General features: G+C 38.9%; 1 protein-coding gene across 1 annotated transcript in view; it reads left to right on the forward strand.

Moving 5' to 3' along the window:
* The window catches only part of XRCC5 (X-ray repair cross complementing 5), a 134,233-nt gene that overhangs the window by 115,416 nt on the left and 2,209 nt on the right, over positions 1–16,608 (forward strand). Inside the window, exons 17-19 of the mRNA XM_049770326.1 lie at positions 1,319–1,428; positions 3,119–3,215; positions 5,154–5,221. Of these exons, the coding sequence (XP_049626283.1) occupies positions 1,319–1,428; positions 3,119–3,215; positions 5,154–5,221 (275 nt within the window). The remainder of the gene's footprint in view (positions 1–1,318; positions 1,429–3,118; positions 3,216–5,153; positions 5,222–16,608) is intronic.

Consider the following 16,608-nt stretch of genomic DNA (forward strand, 5'->3'; position numbering starts at 1 on the left):
GTGACCTAAACCCCCCCCCCCAAAAAAAAAAGAAAAGAAAAAAAGAAAAAGAAAATGGTATTATTGTATTTCTTCATTCTTTAGCATCCGTGACATTGTAGACTGATTATGGTTTCCTGAGAATCATAAACTAAAGAGTTCTAAGCAGCTATACAAAATATTCAGGTCTAGCCAAGGACAAAAGCTGAGTAGCAATGATTTCTCATCCAGGGACGATTTTTTCTATTGACTTGGGACTGGTAGAAGATGGGGTGTCCTTTAGCTCTTCATGTTTTCTGTAATTGTTTGATAATAACCCTGGGTGTGGCATTAAAGGAGTGAGTAGAGTATTTGTATTTTCTATCAGGAAAGCTTTTTGAGGGGAGGTGGGGTTTGGGCCACACCCAGGGACACTCAGAGGTTACTCCTGATTTTGCTCAGAAATCGCCCCTAGCAGGCTCAGGGGATCATATGGGATACCAGGAATTGAGCCCAGGTCTGTCCTCCTGCAAGGCAAATGCCCTAGCTCTGTGCTATCAGTCCAGCCTCCTGGAAGACATTATTTAACTACTCAAATAGACCCTAAATTCTAAGGCAAACATAAAAAGCATCACCACCACCATTTTAGGAATAGTAACTTTGTATTTGTTTGAAACCCAAAGGGAACATTTAGCTTTAATTCTTAGCATCTTAGAAATTAAATTTTATGTTTTTATGCTGAGTGAAACAAGTCAGAGGGAGAGAGACACAGAATATGGATTTTAAGAAAAATTAAGAGCATTATTGTAATAATGCCCAGAGACAGTAGAGATGAGGGCCACAAAGAATGGTGAGTGCAGTTAGGGAAATAACTACACTAACAACTATCATGACAATGTCAGTGAGTAAAAGAAGTAGAATGCCTGTCTGGAATACAGACGGGGGACGGGGGTGGGAGGGTGGGGGGCATTGCTGGTTGGAATGTTGCACTGTCGAAGGGGCGTTCTGTTTATGACTGAAACCCAACTACAATCATGCTTGTAAGCATGGTGCTTAATTAAAGACTTTATATTTAAAAAAAAGAAGAAAGAAATTAAATTTTAATTCTGGGTAAATATCAATAAGGGTGATCAAAATTAAATTTTAGATCTTGGTAAGTAAGAATGACTCAAACGTCTCAAATATAGGCTTTGAGAATCGGTTATTTTGCATTTCACCTCCAGTCCTCACGCAGCCCTTGAAAGACAAGTTTGCATTGTGATCCACTGATCCATAATGCATATTTACAGGCACACACAAAGGCAGGCACTCTCTAACAAGCATCCTCACATGGAGAAAAATTCATTGTCTTATATTCTAGTGAGCCAACAGCTGATAAATCATATTGAGCAGTTTGTGGAAACTAACGAGACACCATATTTTATGAAGAGCATAGATTGCATCAAAGCTTTCCGGAAAGAAGCCATTCAGGTAACATAGACCCAACTTGACTCCTTCCTAAACATTTTGCCATCATCCTAGGGGATTTTATTTTAAATAAATAAAAAGAGGCTAATTTATTTATCCCAAATAAACCTAAGCTTTGGAAGTAATTAAAGGGCCGTGTATGAAAGCAAATTATAAATACCTAGTTTATTTTACATTTGGTATCATTTCTGAAAAGGAAAAAAATGTCAGGGGAGTGAGAAGTATTTTATCCCTGAAAAGTTGGGGCCCTTATTTTTGCTTTTGTTTGGGGGCCACACCAGCAATGCCTAGGGGTTACTCCTGGCTCTGCACTCAGGAATCACTCTGGCAGTGCAATTTTTTGGGATGTCTGTGATCAAACCCAGGTCAGCTGTGTGCAATGCAAAAGCACTCACCTGCTGTACTATCTCTTCAGATTCCCTGAGAGTTTTTATTGATATTATAGGTCTGGCAGTATGATATCTGTATAGCGAACCAAGGGAATATTCATTGTAGCATATGATGGCCCATCGCTGTATAGAATGGGCTCTTATAGAGACATAAATGCAAGGTTGATTTTCAAATAATTCTCAATCCAAATTAGTAAGAAGGATTCAAATGCCGGAATTTGAATACCAGAAGAAGTGGGGGTAAAAACACTGACAATTACTTTGCATGTACCTACCTTTTGTATTGGGCTTTATTATTGTTCTATTAGGAATTTTTTGAAAACACTTCTAAAAATCCAAAAGTCAGAAAAATAAACAACAAAGAAAAGGTTGTGAAAAATGCATTGTTTTCAGCACTGCCCAGGGTGTATGAAGTGTATGACAGCTACCGTAAGTCTCTAAAAGGAACACAAGTTCAGGCATTCTTTAAAACATGGAAAGACAGAGCAAGGTATGCAAATGACACTTTAGAGACATAACAAATCAGCTCTTTTTGGGAGATGGGATGTGGGTCACATCTGGTAGTATTACTCCTGGCTCTGTACTCAGGGATCCTGTACACCACTGGGAAACCATATGTGGTGTCGGGCATCAAAACTAGGTCAGTTGTACTAGGTCAGTACAAGGTAGGCACCCTTCCCAATGTACTACCACTGACCTATCAAATCAGTCTTAACATAAAGACATTTTAAATTATACAATGTAAAAAAAAAAAAAGGTTTTCTAATTGAGAAAATGTGAATACTGACTGCTTGTTTGCTTCTGTTGAGGATTTACTCATTTTTGTGAGCATTTTTTAAGTTTCAATATTTTAGATACTGTGTACTGAAATATTTATGGGTTGAAATTCTTGATTGAAATCTGCTTCAAAGTAATGTGAGCATCATGATGCAGATGAAATAAGGTTTTCCAAGTTAATAATTATTGAGGCTGGTTAAAAGATACATGAGCACTCATTAAATTTTTTCTCTCAGTTTATGTTTGATATCGTCCATATTAAAAATTGAAAGGATAAGAACTGGGCCACCAAACTTAACTATACATGATTCTGCAAAGCTCTATACTTCACACACACAGAAGGAAGATTTTTGGTTCCAAACAATGCTGCAATTCCAGTTCTGCATTAATCAAAGAACAATTTCTATATTTTTAAATATTTTAAATATAGTTTCTATATTTTATAATTACTATGGTTGCTTCAGAATTCAGAGCACTTTGGTCTGGGGATAACTGACATCTTTTTGTTTTTGCTTTGACAACGGAAGTTTTCAGAGGAGCAGCGCTTTAATGATTTCTTAAAATCCCTTCGAGAAACAGTGGAAATCAAACAATTAAATCATTTCTGGGAAATTCTCATTCAAGGTAAGGTATCCTTTGTCTTTTTCTACAAATACTTTAGCCATTGTTATGGTTCCTAAATATAAATTTTATTGTAATGTGCTGTGTGGGGGATCTGTTAACTTTCCATATAGATTTGAGATTTCCCAGGATTTAAGATGCTGGAACACTTGCTTTAATAAGCATATTCAAGGTGATAAATAGCAGCTCTGCACACCATTGCCTTTTTCCAGTATGCCCTTTCTACCTTTTGTATAAAAGTGTGTAAGTATTGACCCATTTCTCACATCCATTGGCACTTTTACTGACCCCACACACATTTTGCCATCCTGCCCGCCATGTTCTTTGTTTCTAAACCATCAGACCAACATATTCATGCACCACACTCACTTAGTACCTCACATTTCCCAGTGACCAGGCAAATGAACTGAGAAAAGAAGGCAGCAAAGGTGTTTTTTTTTTTTCCATTTTATGTTTGATATGTAAGGGTTCTTTGTGCACTTTGCCCATTTTGGAGAGCCTGTCTTGATTTTCTTTCAGAACTCGAGCAAAATAGACTGCCTATTAAAAATATATGTTGTGAAAATAGTTCTGAAAAGTATAAAACTTCACATAAAGCAAGATACCCCCAAAAGTTAGTTTCTGCCCATCTTTTTTTCTGAAAATTCTGTACAAAGGCATTGCATACCTATCTATCCAGCTTCTAACAGGCAGCCTTTCATCACACAGGCAGCCATTTTTCCTGACAGTTAATTTTTCAGCCCTTTAACTTCTACACTGGGGAGCAAAAGCAATTAGAATAGGTGGTGAATGGGGCTTATTCAAATCACTTTTGTGTCTCTCCTGCCAACCCAGTAGATGAAAGAGATTGGTTTTGGTATTTATTGGATGCTTCCAGCATATCATTTGCTGAGGGGAAAAAAGTGTTGCAGGACATAGGCAAACATATTTTCTGAGAACTTGTACACTCTTGAGAGGATCCATACTGCCTGTGCCATTTCTAGGTACTACTGCATGTTAATCGCATGAGCCTATTTGGAAATGTATGCAGGCATCACCTTTTTGAAACGGGAGAAAAACTTCCAAAGAAGGGAACACTAAAGGCTAGATTTTCTATCCTTGATTTGCTCTCACTGAACCAAAACTGATGTGCCGTGCCTAATGATAGACATGACCTTTGTGGCAGCGTGCTTCTGCCTGGCTTTAGTCCTCCTACCATTCCATCAGTGACCAGCTGGCACAACCAGAAGGGCAAAATGCCAGCAGATTCCCACACTGGATATTAATGAGTTTGGACCGAAGTGTACAGATCCAAGTTTTACCTGCTAATGGAGAACTGATTTGGTAACTTAGATTTTGGATCTGGAAATACTTAAATTATTTTTTTTGAATTTATATGGAAAAACTTTTTTCATATAAATTAATGGCAACAGTGTTCTCAGATAAAAAAAAAAGTAATATGCTGAATCTTATGAAATAAACACATTTCCCTTTTGGAAAGCAGGGCAAACTTATTGAGCTCTGATATTTACTACTTTGAAGTTGAATAAAACTAGTCTCTGCCTTCAAGAGAAGGATAGTTACAGGAGAGAGAGAATATGTACTGATAGTTCTAGAGATAAGCTATAATAGTAGCCATTTCATCAGGATAAACAAAGTACTCTTCAAATTCTGAATGAGAAACTCCAGATAGAATATTTTATTCAGAATCTGAAAAGTAGCATTTGAGATGCGGCCCTTATTTTACTCAAAACATAAAAGAGAAAAACTGGATAATTGATGCCAGATGGAAGGGGACAGTGCAAGTTAGTGGCCTTTATAGTTTTCCATATCTCCTATAGAAGAGTACATTTATATTTTCAAAATTCTCCAGTGCAAACGTGAGTAGAGATGTGGTAGAAAAGAAAGTGGGATTTGATATTGTTCCTAAAACTTGGACTTTCTTTGTGAATCACATTTTAGATGGAATTTCTCTTATCACCAAAGATGAAGCCTCTGGAAGCTCTGTCACAGCTGAGGAAGCCAAAAAGGTATTGATGGACTATTCTCGATCTTTAGATGGATTATACAGTGCATAGAGTTTTCTTGATACCCTTTCTTTCTTTAAAAAGTTCATTTGTGAAGGAAACTAAATTAGTGTGCTCATTCTTTATTTAGCCAACCAGCAAATTACTTCAACTGCAGTGTCCTTGTGGAAGAAATGGTAATTCACTTAGTTTTCCCTAGGCTACAGTAATGCTTCTAAAATTTACCTGTATTCCAGTTTTAGTAGCTTGTACAATCTTTTAAAACCAAGCTTAGTTGAGACTCAGGGAAAAGTCACAAATTCATCTAACCCAGTGAAATGGTTTCTAATTTCTGTCCTGGCCACACATTGTTCACCTCTTTTTTTTTTTTTTTTTTTTTTTGGTGGGGGGAGGTGGGCTACAACTGGCTGTGCTCGGGGGTTTTGTGCTCAGAAATCACTCCTGGCAGGCTCGGGACCATATAGAATGCCAGAGATCGAACCCAATTGGCCACATGCAAGGCAAAATTTGCTCTGTTATTACACGGGGCCCCCTTCTTTTTTTTTCTTTTTCTTTTTTTTAAGTACTAATGATGGAGGCTTCTCCTTCTGTATTAATTTTGTCTTGAGATGGATCCTGGACATGGTTTTTACTTGTTTTTTTGTTTGTTTTTTGTTTGTTTGTTTGTTTGTTTGTTTGTTTGTTTTTAAAGTCCCCATATGATAGGGCCAGAGAGATAGCACAGCGGTAAGGCGTTTGCCTTTCATGCAGAAGGTCCATGGTTCGAATCCCAGCATCCCAAATGGTCCCCCTGAGCCTGCCGGGGCAATTTCTGAGCAAAGAGCCAGGAGTAGCCCCTGAGTGCTGCTGGGTGTGATCCAAAAACAAAAAACAAAAACAAAAAAATAATAAAATAAAATCCCTATAGGCAATTGTAATCAATAGTAAAGAAGAGAAACACAAGTATCCTCTCATAAGACACATCAGATGCTTTCTGATGTGTTTAAAAAAAACAGCTGTTGGCAGACCTTGTGAGCTTTTCTAAAAATGTTTTTGTTTGGTTCGGGCCACACCTGGCAATGCTTAAGGGTTATTCCTGACTCTTTAATCAGGGATCACTCCTGGCAGTACTCAGGACCATATGAGATGAGAGGATCAAACCTGGCTCAGTTGCAAGCAAGGCTCAGCCTTCTGTACTATCTTTCCAGCCCCAATGAGAAAGATACAGGGCTAAGTCAGTCTTCCTGTTCGGTGTACCAGTGTTGAATCTAATTTCATCTATGAATCAGATGCTTGTGACTGTTTTAACATAATCATTCTTCATTATACCTCAGATTTGTGATGAAATTTTAATAAAAGAAAATTGGATAGACCCAAAATATATAGCTCGTGACATTCATCTTCAGCTACAATCTTCATCCAGTCCTGCTAGCACAGTACCTGGCCACTATGGTGTCAACTTTTTACAAATGCTCTATTGCACTGTGCTAGATTGAATGATAAGACACAAGGAGGAGACACTGAAAACTCAAAAGATAACACTCTAGTAAAGAAAGAGCCTGGAATTTTAGAGGCATATTGCTCAAATATCTGATGGTTGTATCAGTAGGGGCTTCCTCTGGTTTGTACTACCTCCTGTCATAGTTCATACTGAGTACTATGGATTCATTGAGAGTACCTCATTTAACTGCTTGGTTTTATTTTTGTTACCTTATACAACAGCATGATATGACAATAATTCCCCCCTTGAAGAGCCCTGACTATCATTCAAGGCTCTTTAAAGAGAATACCAATGGAATGGAGTGTCTGGGAGCTAGAGCAGGTGGTGGGTAGGGGTATTTATTTGAAACGATGTAGGGATTGGAAAACCTGAAGTTTATAGGGCATACTAACTAGTAAGTTTCTAGTTAAGCTAGAAACTTAAGCAGCACTTCTATTTATGGTCAAGACAGAATTTCTTTCATCAGATGAAGCCTAATCTGATGATTAGGAGATCTGATGAAAGGAGAGAGAAATCTCCTTATGTAAAGTCAGATTTATAAAATCCCTTTACAGCAAAATCCAGACTGACGTTTGATACAACTGGGCAACATAGTCAAGCCAAGCAACCTAAAAGTGTTCCTTATAGAGAGAGGAAGAGATACTACAGGGGTTAAGGCATTTGCCATACACACTGCTTACCTCAGTTAGATCCTCTTCAAGCATCATTAGCAATGACTCCTGAATGCAGAGCTAGGATTAAGCCCTAAGTAACTCCAAGTGTGGCCTCAAAACAAAACAAAAATCAGCCATTACAAGGCAAAGACGTATCCATCCATTATTACTAAATAATTAAAATAATTCATGCCAAGCAATTTCAGGTTAATCATTGTTCCTTTTAGTCATTGTTATCCAGGTGAGAATGGAGTGCATAACACTATTTTTGGAGAAAGCGAGAAGCACTAATCTAAAATAGGTAGTTTTCTTTCCTCACAGTACATCTTCACCAAAATGTCAGAGCTAAGTGAATCTAGCAGAGAAAGAGAAGTCTAAGAAAGGATAATGAGCTTCATGCAAATTGTCTAAGTCGTGTTTTATGTTGCACATGCAGTATCTTTGTAACATAAGAATAGAAAGTCTAACCATCAAGAATTTTAATGTCTGATAATTAAGCCACAGAGAGGAATTTCAGTTGTGACTAGGTCTGAGTTGGTGTCCTCAGATGATTCTAATATCAGCAGAGTTGATTTCAGTGGGTCTTACGCAGTTCAGAAAACTTAACTCTCTTTGAATAGAAAGAAAATTAGAAAGCAAGGCAAAGAGCTTGTTCTGAATCATTCACTACACACTTCATCAGGCTGACTTGCAAGGCTTTATTTTTGTATCTGCTTTAAGAGTACACGTGAACCCTGTTTTTCACCTTGAAATTATAATCCTTTGCATCAGAAATAGGCCTATGTTGATTTTTAAAGTATAGAAGGGAGTTAGTGTACACAAACAAATGATAGTAAGAGTTACTTGTGGATTTAATAGGGAGGATAGGCTTCCGTTATTTCACTTAGCCAAGTCCGGAAAGTATGAATACTCCTGACCAGGTACTGAATGTTCATCTGCATTGCTTACAAAGCAAGTGATATGTTTGATCACTTCCCATAAAGGCAATTAAGGAAACTTGACTAGAATCTGAAAGATTGTCCATAGTCCATTGTCATAGTCCAGTTAAAATTTTCCAATATTTATCGTAACTTAGCTAACTTTCAAGTTAATTTCTATTAAATGTTGATGATTTGAAATAAAACAAATATCCAGAGATGACCACTTTAAGTGGAAAATAACTCTTTAACTTTTCATATCAGAAATGTATGTCTTTCTACTCTATCTAGAAATTGTGGATTTTATGAGTCTTTCAGAAATATAGGTAACTCAGCATCACTGCAAAAATGAGTTGTTCTTTGACATGAGTTTAGAAAGTCACTATCTTTCTCATACTTCATTTCAACATGAAGCCCAGAAGTGAATATTTTTACCCTTCTACATTCAGTTATATTGTCATTACCACCTGTCAGTTACTTCATTTAACCTTTTCTGAGTTTTTTGTTTGTTTCGTTTTTGGTTTTTGGGTCACAGCCGGCGGCAGCGCTCTGGGGTTACTCCTGGCTTTGAGCTCAGAAATCACTCCTGGTTCAGGAGACCATCTGGTATGTCGGGGATTGAACCCAGGTCTGTCCTGGGTCAGCCACATGCAAGGCAAATGCCCTACCACTGTGCTATCGCTCTGGCCCCTTAACCTTTTTTGATATTGGTTGTTAATATGTGTGTTTTACATGTGAAGTTTGGCATGTGTAGTTCAATATGGCTCTTCCATCTGGACCAGGGCTGGGGAAAATGTGATTGCTGATTCTCAAACCTGTCAGAAACAGGTAGGAAATCATTTATCCCAAGTCACATCAGCACAGGTTCTGGTCTTGTGAAAAGTTCAGGGTTGGCTAATTTTGCACTTGAATTGTTTTTGGGAGTGTTTTTGGAAAGTTTTTTGTTTAGTTTGAATTTCTTCTTGTCAACTTGCATTCAGAGTACAATAGTGGTTTTCAGTCAGGAGTTATGCTGTTCCACAGGAGACATTTGGCAATACTGGAAACTTTTTTTGCTGGTTCCACCACAGGTTGATGCTATTGACTGTTAGTGGGCAGGAGGCCATGGCTGTTGTGAACTCCCCTTCCAGTCCACAGACAGCTCCACAGGAAAGATATTAATCTGGCCCCAAAGTTGATGATGACTCCAGGGAAAAGCCTGAAGCAAGAAACATTAAATAGGCCATATTCTTTTGTTTGTTTTTTGTTTTTATGATTTATTACAATAATTTTTTATTGTGACCAATGTGAATTACAAGTCTTTCACTGTTATATTTAAGGTACATAGTGACAATGAATTAGAGCCATTCCCACCACCTCCCTCCGCCCCTGTTCCCAGCATGCATCCTATACCTCTCCCTTATGCCACCTTGACTGCTGATGTAAAAGGTCCCTTTTGTATATAACTTGTTGTAGATTGGGTATCTTGCTTCTTTTAAATTATTCCTTGATTTTTGGGTCACACCCGACAGCGCTCATGGGTTACTCCTGGCTCTACACTCAGAAATCGTTCCTGGCAGGCTCGAGGGACCATATGGGATGCCGGGATTCGAACCACTGTCCTTCTGCTTGCAAGGCAAATGCTATCTCTCCAGCCTAGGTATCTTGGTTCTGTTGTCTTTGACTTTGAGTTTGGTGTTTAGGTTTGATCATTTTTTTTTATTTCCACTCAATGTACATGCAACTGTTTGCTCCTGGTACCATCCTTTTTTTTCATTCCCCCTCAATTTATGAGGCAGAACAAGATGATTCCAATTCTGTGGTTCTGTTAGGGAAAAAAAAAAAAAGCTGGGAGGAGTCCATCTAGGAGCTATCAATATCAGTTTAAAAGAAGAAAGGGAAAAGTGAAAGAAAAAAACAAAACAAGCAATAACAAAAACATAACAACAACAATAAACAACTAAAAAACAACAAGAAAGAAGAAAATACTTAAATAAAATGAAGGAGGGCTGGTGTGGCAAGGTTTTTTGGTGGGTTTTTTTTTTTATAGGCACTATAGGCCATATTCTATAGGCCATATTCTTAACAGAGGCAGAGAATACTGGCTGAAGTTGGATAGAGTTTTATTTAGCTTGAAAGAATCCTAATAGTCACCTAGATGACTTTTTATTATTTATTTATTTATTTTGGTATGGGGGCTACATCTGGCAGTGTTCAGAAATTGCTCCTGACTCTGCACTCAGAAATCACTCCTGGCAGTCTCGGGACCATATGGGGTGCTGGGAATAGAACCATGTCTGTCCTGGGCTGGCCGCATGCAAGGCAAATGCCCTACCACTATGATATTACTCCGGCCCCCTGAGTTTTTATTTTTAAAACTGAAAGCCTGATACATATAAAACAGATAAAGACAGTACTTTTCCATTAGTAAGCAGCAGGAACAGGCATATTGGAATTATTTGTGTCCAGGTACTTGGAAGAATTTTTAGGACCTCAGGGCAAGGAACCCCCAAAATCCTGATCTTTTTTTTTTAGTTCAAACTTTTATAGATCAACACAGGACCTATGAAATAGGATGCCGTTTCTGAGGTTTCACAGTAAGCCACCAGGTGTGAAAAAGTTTCTGGAACTGATCTCCAGTTCTCCATTTCCTTTCTCTTCACATTAACAGCATAGAAGGGAAACAAGATTTTCCTCCCAGGGCTTGATAGTATGATTTCTTATGGAATTCCAAGTAACTGAGCTAGGTCTAAATTAGATAATCATTTGATATAAGACAGAAAATGGGGGCATCTTTTTGGCACTTGTCCTAATGTCCTAATTTCACTTTATTGTTATTGATATTTATTTTCTACCGTAGAAATGTAGGCACTCAACTTAGTGCTCTGGTCATTTACAGAGAAGAGAGGGGGAAAGTTGGCTGTTGCAGTGTCTCAAAAGTATAAGCCGAGGAGAACGATGGCGCAGCATTAGGGCGCTTGCCTTTCATGCAGCTGACCCAGTACAACCTCGGTTTAATCCTCGGCATCCCATATGGTCCCCCAAGCCAGGAGCAACCCCTGAGCATCACTGGGTGTGGCCCAAAAAAAAAGTGGAAGCCTAGGAGAGCTGAGCAGACTCTTTTACTCTTTTTTTTTTTTTTTTTTTTGGTTTTGGGTCACACCTGGCAGCGCTCAGGAGTTACTCCTGGCTCTATGCTCAGAAATCGCCCCTGACAGACACGGGGGACCATATGGGATGCGGGGATTCGAAGCACCGTCCTTCTGCATGAAAGGCAAACGCCTTACCTCCATGCTATCTCTCCAGTCCCTAGTAAACTTTCAATATAGCCATCTTTCTGCCACATCACAGTGCTTCCCTCCTGTCCATGCCACCAGTCTGCATAAAGATAGAATGTTTGTTTTTTCCTGTGCTGTTTTGTGTGATGAATGTCTAAGGAAGTCTGCAGAGCTGTACAAAGGATAAGAAAAGATAAAAAATATATATAAGAATTATTCCTTGAGAACATTTATTTCTTTTTTTTTTTTTTTTTTAAATTTTTATTTTTAATTATGAGAACAAGGGTGCAAAGTAAGAGGACAAGGTAAAGTTACAGTGGAAGGACAATCACCCATAACATAATTCTCAGAAGTCCCCTTGCTGATATATTAACTTTGAAATTTCAGCCAAAGAACATTAAGATAAATAAGACAGAATCCATGTACAATTACTTTGTCCCTCAAGTCCCCAGATTGTAACACATTATAATATTTCTTAACAGTACACAAGGCAATCTAAAGCCATAAAACTTACGTAACTCCTTAAACATTACAGGCATAGTATTTTCTTACATTTCCATATACATGCATATTAGCTTAAGTTAACCTCAAATTTTAAGTGAGTTCTTTTTAAGGATTAGAGTCAAAGGAGCACAGTAAGAATGGTGTTAGAGTGGCAATTGTTGTTTGCATAGGCCCATCAAAATATGAGGAACATGGAAAGAAATAACCTTGGCCTAAGTACAAAGAGACCAGACCCCTGAAGTTTCCTGGCACAAGACCAAGTCTAGGCTCCAAGCAAGCTAGATCGTCCAATCCAATACATTGTCTGTAGTGCCAACACACTTTTATTTTTCACACAGTCTCTGTTGTTGGTATCATGTTTCTGTATTAAAGATCCTGGAATCTGCATATCTTACATTGAAGTCAGGACGTGGAGCATCCTCTCCTTTCACCTCACAATCAAAGGGCAATGCAGGGAGCCCTGTCCTGTAAGCCGGTCGTTGTTGTTGTTAAGTCTTCTCAGTGTTAAGGGAAGTCTCTTTTGAGCAGGTCGAAGTCTGAGCAGTGTAGGTCTTCCATGTTAGAGGATTGCTTCCAGGTGATGTTATAGACCAGCCTGGATGTTTCGTGGATGGCTTTCCTGGTTCAGGGGAGAATGGAATATGCCCTTTCTTCTGAGGTCTGTGCCAGGTCGTTATGTCAATGTTCAGGGTGTAAGGTCCCTCTGCACTACAAGGTTTGTGTGTTCTAATCTCTATTAGATAGGATCTTATTTGTATTTATACTATTTTCCCATTTTAATGTGCCTATGCAAATAAGAAGCAATGCCACATGGTGTTATTGGCGCATATGGGAGCCATAAGAACAATTACAATGATTCCATTGACATGACTCAGTCATAAGCATTAAACTGGGGGACTCTTCCACCAAAATTACTTGTTAAACAGCTTAAAAAGAGAAGATAAAAAGTGGTTAGAATCATCACTGTATAAGACAACATTTAGTAAGAATTATAGCTGTCAGAGAAGAAACACAAAATATTCTAAAGAAATACGTGTCCATTTTATGTATCTTGAAACAGTTTGGGGTTGTCATACACAATGCACAGCTTTGGACTGTGATTACGATTCTACACTACTGAAGTTAAAAAGAGAAAACTAGATTAGTGATGTTTGAGAAGGGGTTAGAGAGTTAAGGAGTGAAAAAGAGCTTTGTAGGGGTGTGGGAAAGGGGAGAATACAAAATAAACATTCTGTATACGGAAAACATAACATAAGAATAAGGGATATTCTGAATACATGAAATACATGAAGTACGCGCGGGGGCGTAAGCCCCCGCGCGGTTCTGTAGTTTTTGGATGCCTAGGGAGGAATCTCTCACCCCCTCCCCCCAAGGCCCGATTAACCAGGCGTGGCCCTGAAGACCCGCCTGGTGTGGGGGGAATCATGCTCTCCTGGACAAAGTGGTCAGCCCAGGGTCCTATGGCTAGCTGTCCTGCCCAGAGCCCCCATCATACCAGTCAAAAGCCCACGAAATCCTGGCATGTGGAGTGTTCTGGTCCCAGCCGAGCCTCTGTGGTTTTTGGATGCCTAGGAAGGATTTCTCACCCCCTCCCCCCAGGGCCCGATTAACCAGGCGTGGCCCTGAAGACCCGCCTGGTGTGGGGGAATCTTGTTCCCCTGGACTAAGTGGTCAGCCCAGGGGTCCTATGGCCAGCTGTCCTGCCCAGAGCCCCCAACATACCAGGCAAACACACCAAGAAATCCTGGCATTCGGAGTGTTCTGGGCCCAGCCAAGCCCCTGCAGTTTTTGGATGCCTAGGGAGGAATCTCTCACCCCCTCCCCCCAAGGCCCGATTAACCAGGCGTGGCCCTGAAGACCCGCCTGGTGTGGGGGGAATCATGCTCTCCTGGACAAAGTGGTCAGCCCAGGGTCCTATGGCTAGCTGTCCTGCCCAGAGCCCCCATCATACCAGTCAAAAGCCCACGAAATCCTGGCATGTGGAGTGTTCTGGTCCCAGCCGAGCCTCTCACATTTATTTCTATGCATCCCTCTTAGTCCCCATGATACTTTCTTTTTTGCTCCTTTTTATATTTTTGCCATAAACCCCTGGTATAGTTGTTTTATATCTCTATGCTAGTACAAGAAAATACAATGAAAATATCACAATGCTCCTTCTGTTTAGAACTTTAAAAAATTTTAGGATAATTAAAATTTACTTAAACGTGCAACTTGATGAATTCTTACACATTTATCTATCTGGATACCTATCACTGAAATCAAAATATAGAACTTTTATCACCCCTGGAGACACAACACATTCCGTGGTGCTTTTCATATCTGAAACTCCTTGACCCCCAAAGTAGCCACTGTTTTGAGATTTGTTATTTGAGAGCAATTTTCACAATTTGTAACCTTTATATAATTAGAATCAAACCTTTTATTAGTCATCCAGTTGTTGGGATAGTCATTCTTTAATAAAGCTGTGTACTATTCCATTCTCCTGATAATAGAGATTTAATTATTTCCAAGCCCTGTCAATTGCTAATAAAAATACTTGGGCCCTTTTAGTGGTGGACATTTAGGAAACATGCATCGAATCTAATCTTAGGAATTGTAGCCAAAAATCCTATAGTGCTGTAAAAAAATTTTGTTTTGTAAAGATAAAAATACTTTATCTAAGACTCGATACAGTTCAGTACAACAGGTAGGTGAGTGGTGGAAATGCATTTTCTCTTGAGGAAAATTATTGAGGGAACAGGCTATTTACTCAGGGTTGCTAAGGAACTGAGAAAACTAAGGCAGTCTTCTGTTGCCATGCTGAGTTGCAGGATTTCTCTGCCATGCTCTATGGCTTTCATAGCATGAACGAAGCTACAAGTGGCATCAGTTGAAACCCAAGTGTTTTTGTCATTTTAGACAAAAAAACATGCAGTCAGTTTTTTCTTCCTTCTTTTATGCTTCTAGATTGTGGTGATCTTTGGAATCACCTAAGGCTCTGGGAAGCCAATGGAAGCCATATGTTATTTGGGAATTGGTAAGTGTCTTAGCACAAACCGAGGATTAGTTTTCAGTCTTAAGAAGGGATAGGGCTGGGAGTTATTCATTCCATTTTTCTTATGACCAGGATAATAAGTTCTCCAAGTAAGGATCCTTTTTCTTGATAACTGCAAGTAAATGATGCTGGTTAGAAGAGGTAAGAATGTCACAGAAATCTATTTTTTAACCTTTATTTTTTAGCATATTGCTAAGGGAAAGAATATATTTTTAAAAAAGATGAATGTTGACTCTTCTTTCTGCTACCTTTAGGGAAACTGTTGCTTTTATTGAAAAAAAAAAAAACAGGCTAATAATTGAATTTCCTGATCCTGCAAGCCTGGGAATTACTTTCAATTAAAAGCTATGATGATGAGGAGTGGTGTGTATGAAAAACAGCCTTGCCTGGGGCTTTGGGAAGGAAAATGGATGGTAGCCCAACTTTGAACATATTTTACTTACACAGTAATGTGAAGCAGATCTATCCGATGGAAATATTTAGATGCTTGATGAAAAAGAGTGTGTTTGCTGCTTCTACCCTCCCCCAAGGAACTTAGTCTAATCTCAGCGTGTGCCTCTTGTATTGATCTGTGTGTACTATGGCCATACAGGGCAGGTGTTCTATCATAATTTATTCTGCAATTTCAGTGCATAGAGAGTTTTGCAAATGACAAAAGGATGGAAACTTGAAGCTGTAGCAAGATTTTGTGCCAGAACATATTGGAAATGATGTAGTAGACTCTAGAACCATTTATCCCTGGGTGTTTGTGTTTTAAATGACTGGTTGGTCATTTGTTACCCCATAGAAACTTATGGTAAGATACTGCTTTACTTTTATTCTCAGCACCCCATCTGGATAAGTCCTATCAATTAGCCATTGATCCCTGGTGTAGGGGAGATTACATGAGGGTTAATGATAATGAATAAAAGAGAGGAATAAAATAAAAATCATTTAATATTAACAATTTGGGAGCCAGAGAGATAGCACAGTGGTAGAGCATTTGCCTTGCAAGCAGCTGACCTAGGACTGATGCTGGTTCAAATTCCGGCATCCCATATGTGCCTGCCAGGAGCGATTTCTGAGCACAGAGCCAGGAGTAACCCCTGAGCACCACCAGGTGTGAACCCAAAACAAAAATGAAACAAAATGAAATATTGACAATTTGGAGACTCACAAAAATTAATTTAGGGATCTAAAATAAAGCAATTTAGTCATTAGCCAAAGTGTGTATATATATATGTGTGTGTGTGTGTGTGTGTGTGTGTGTGTGTGTGTGTGTGTGTGTGTGTGTGTGTGTATACACATATATATATTAACATGATGTCTGTATTTGGCCTTTAAGGGGTTTTATTATTAATGTCCTTTCTTATCAGTTCAACGTCATTATACTTGTTCCAGATTGTACCTCAATTGCTAGCATTTTCCCCTCACACCATTGATTTCTAGCATTCACAAAAATCCAGTTTAGGATCAATGCAAAGGATTGCAAGATCAAAAAATGTTTTGGGTAGAAAACTAATTCCTTAAGTCTTCTAGTCAAAACCCAAAGGAATAAAGGCTGGA

This window comes from Suncus etruscus, chromosome 1 (assembly GCF_024139225.1).
Source record: "Suncus etruscus isolate mSunEtr1 chromosome 1, mSunEtr1.pri.cur, whole genome shotgun sequence".
NCBI lineage: Eukaryota > Metazoa > Chordata > Mammalia > Eulipotyphla > Soricidae > Suncus > Suncus etruscus.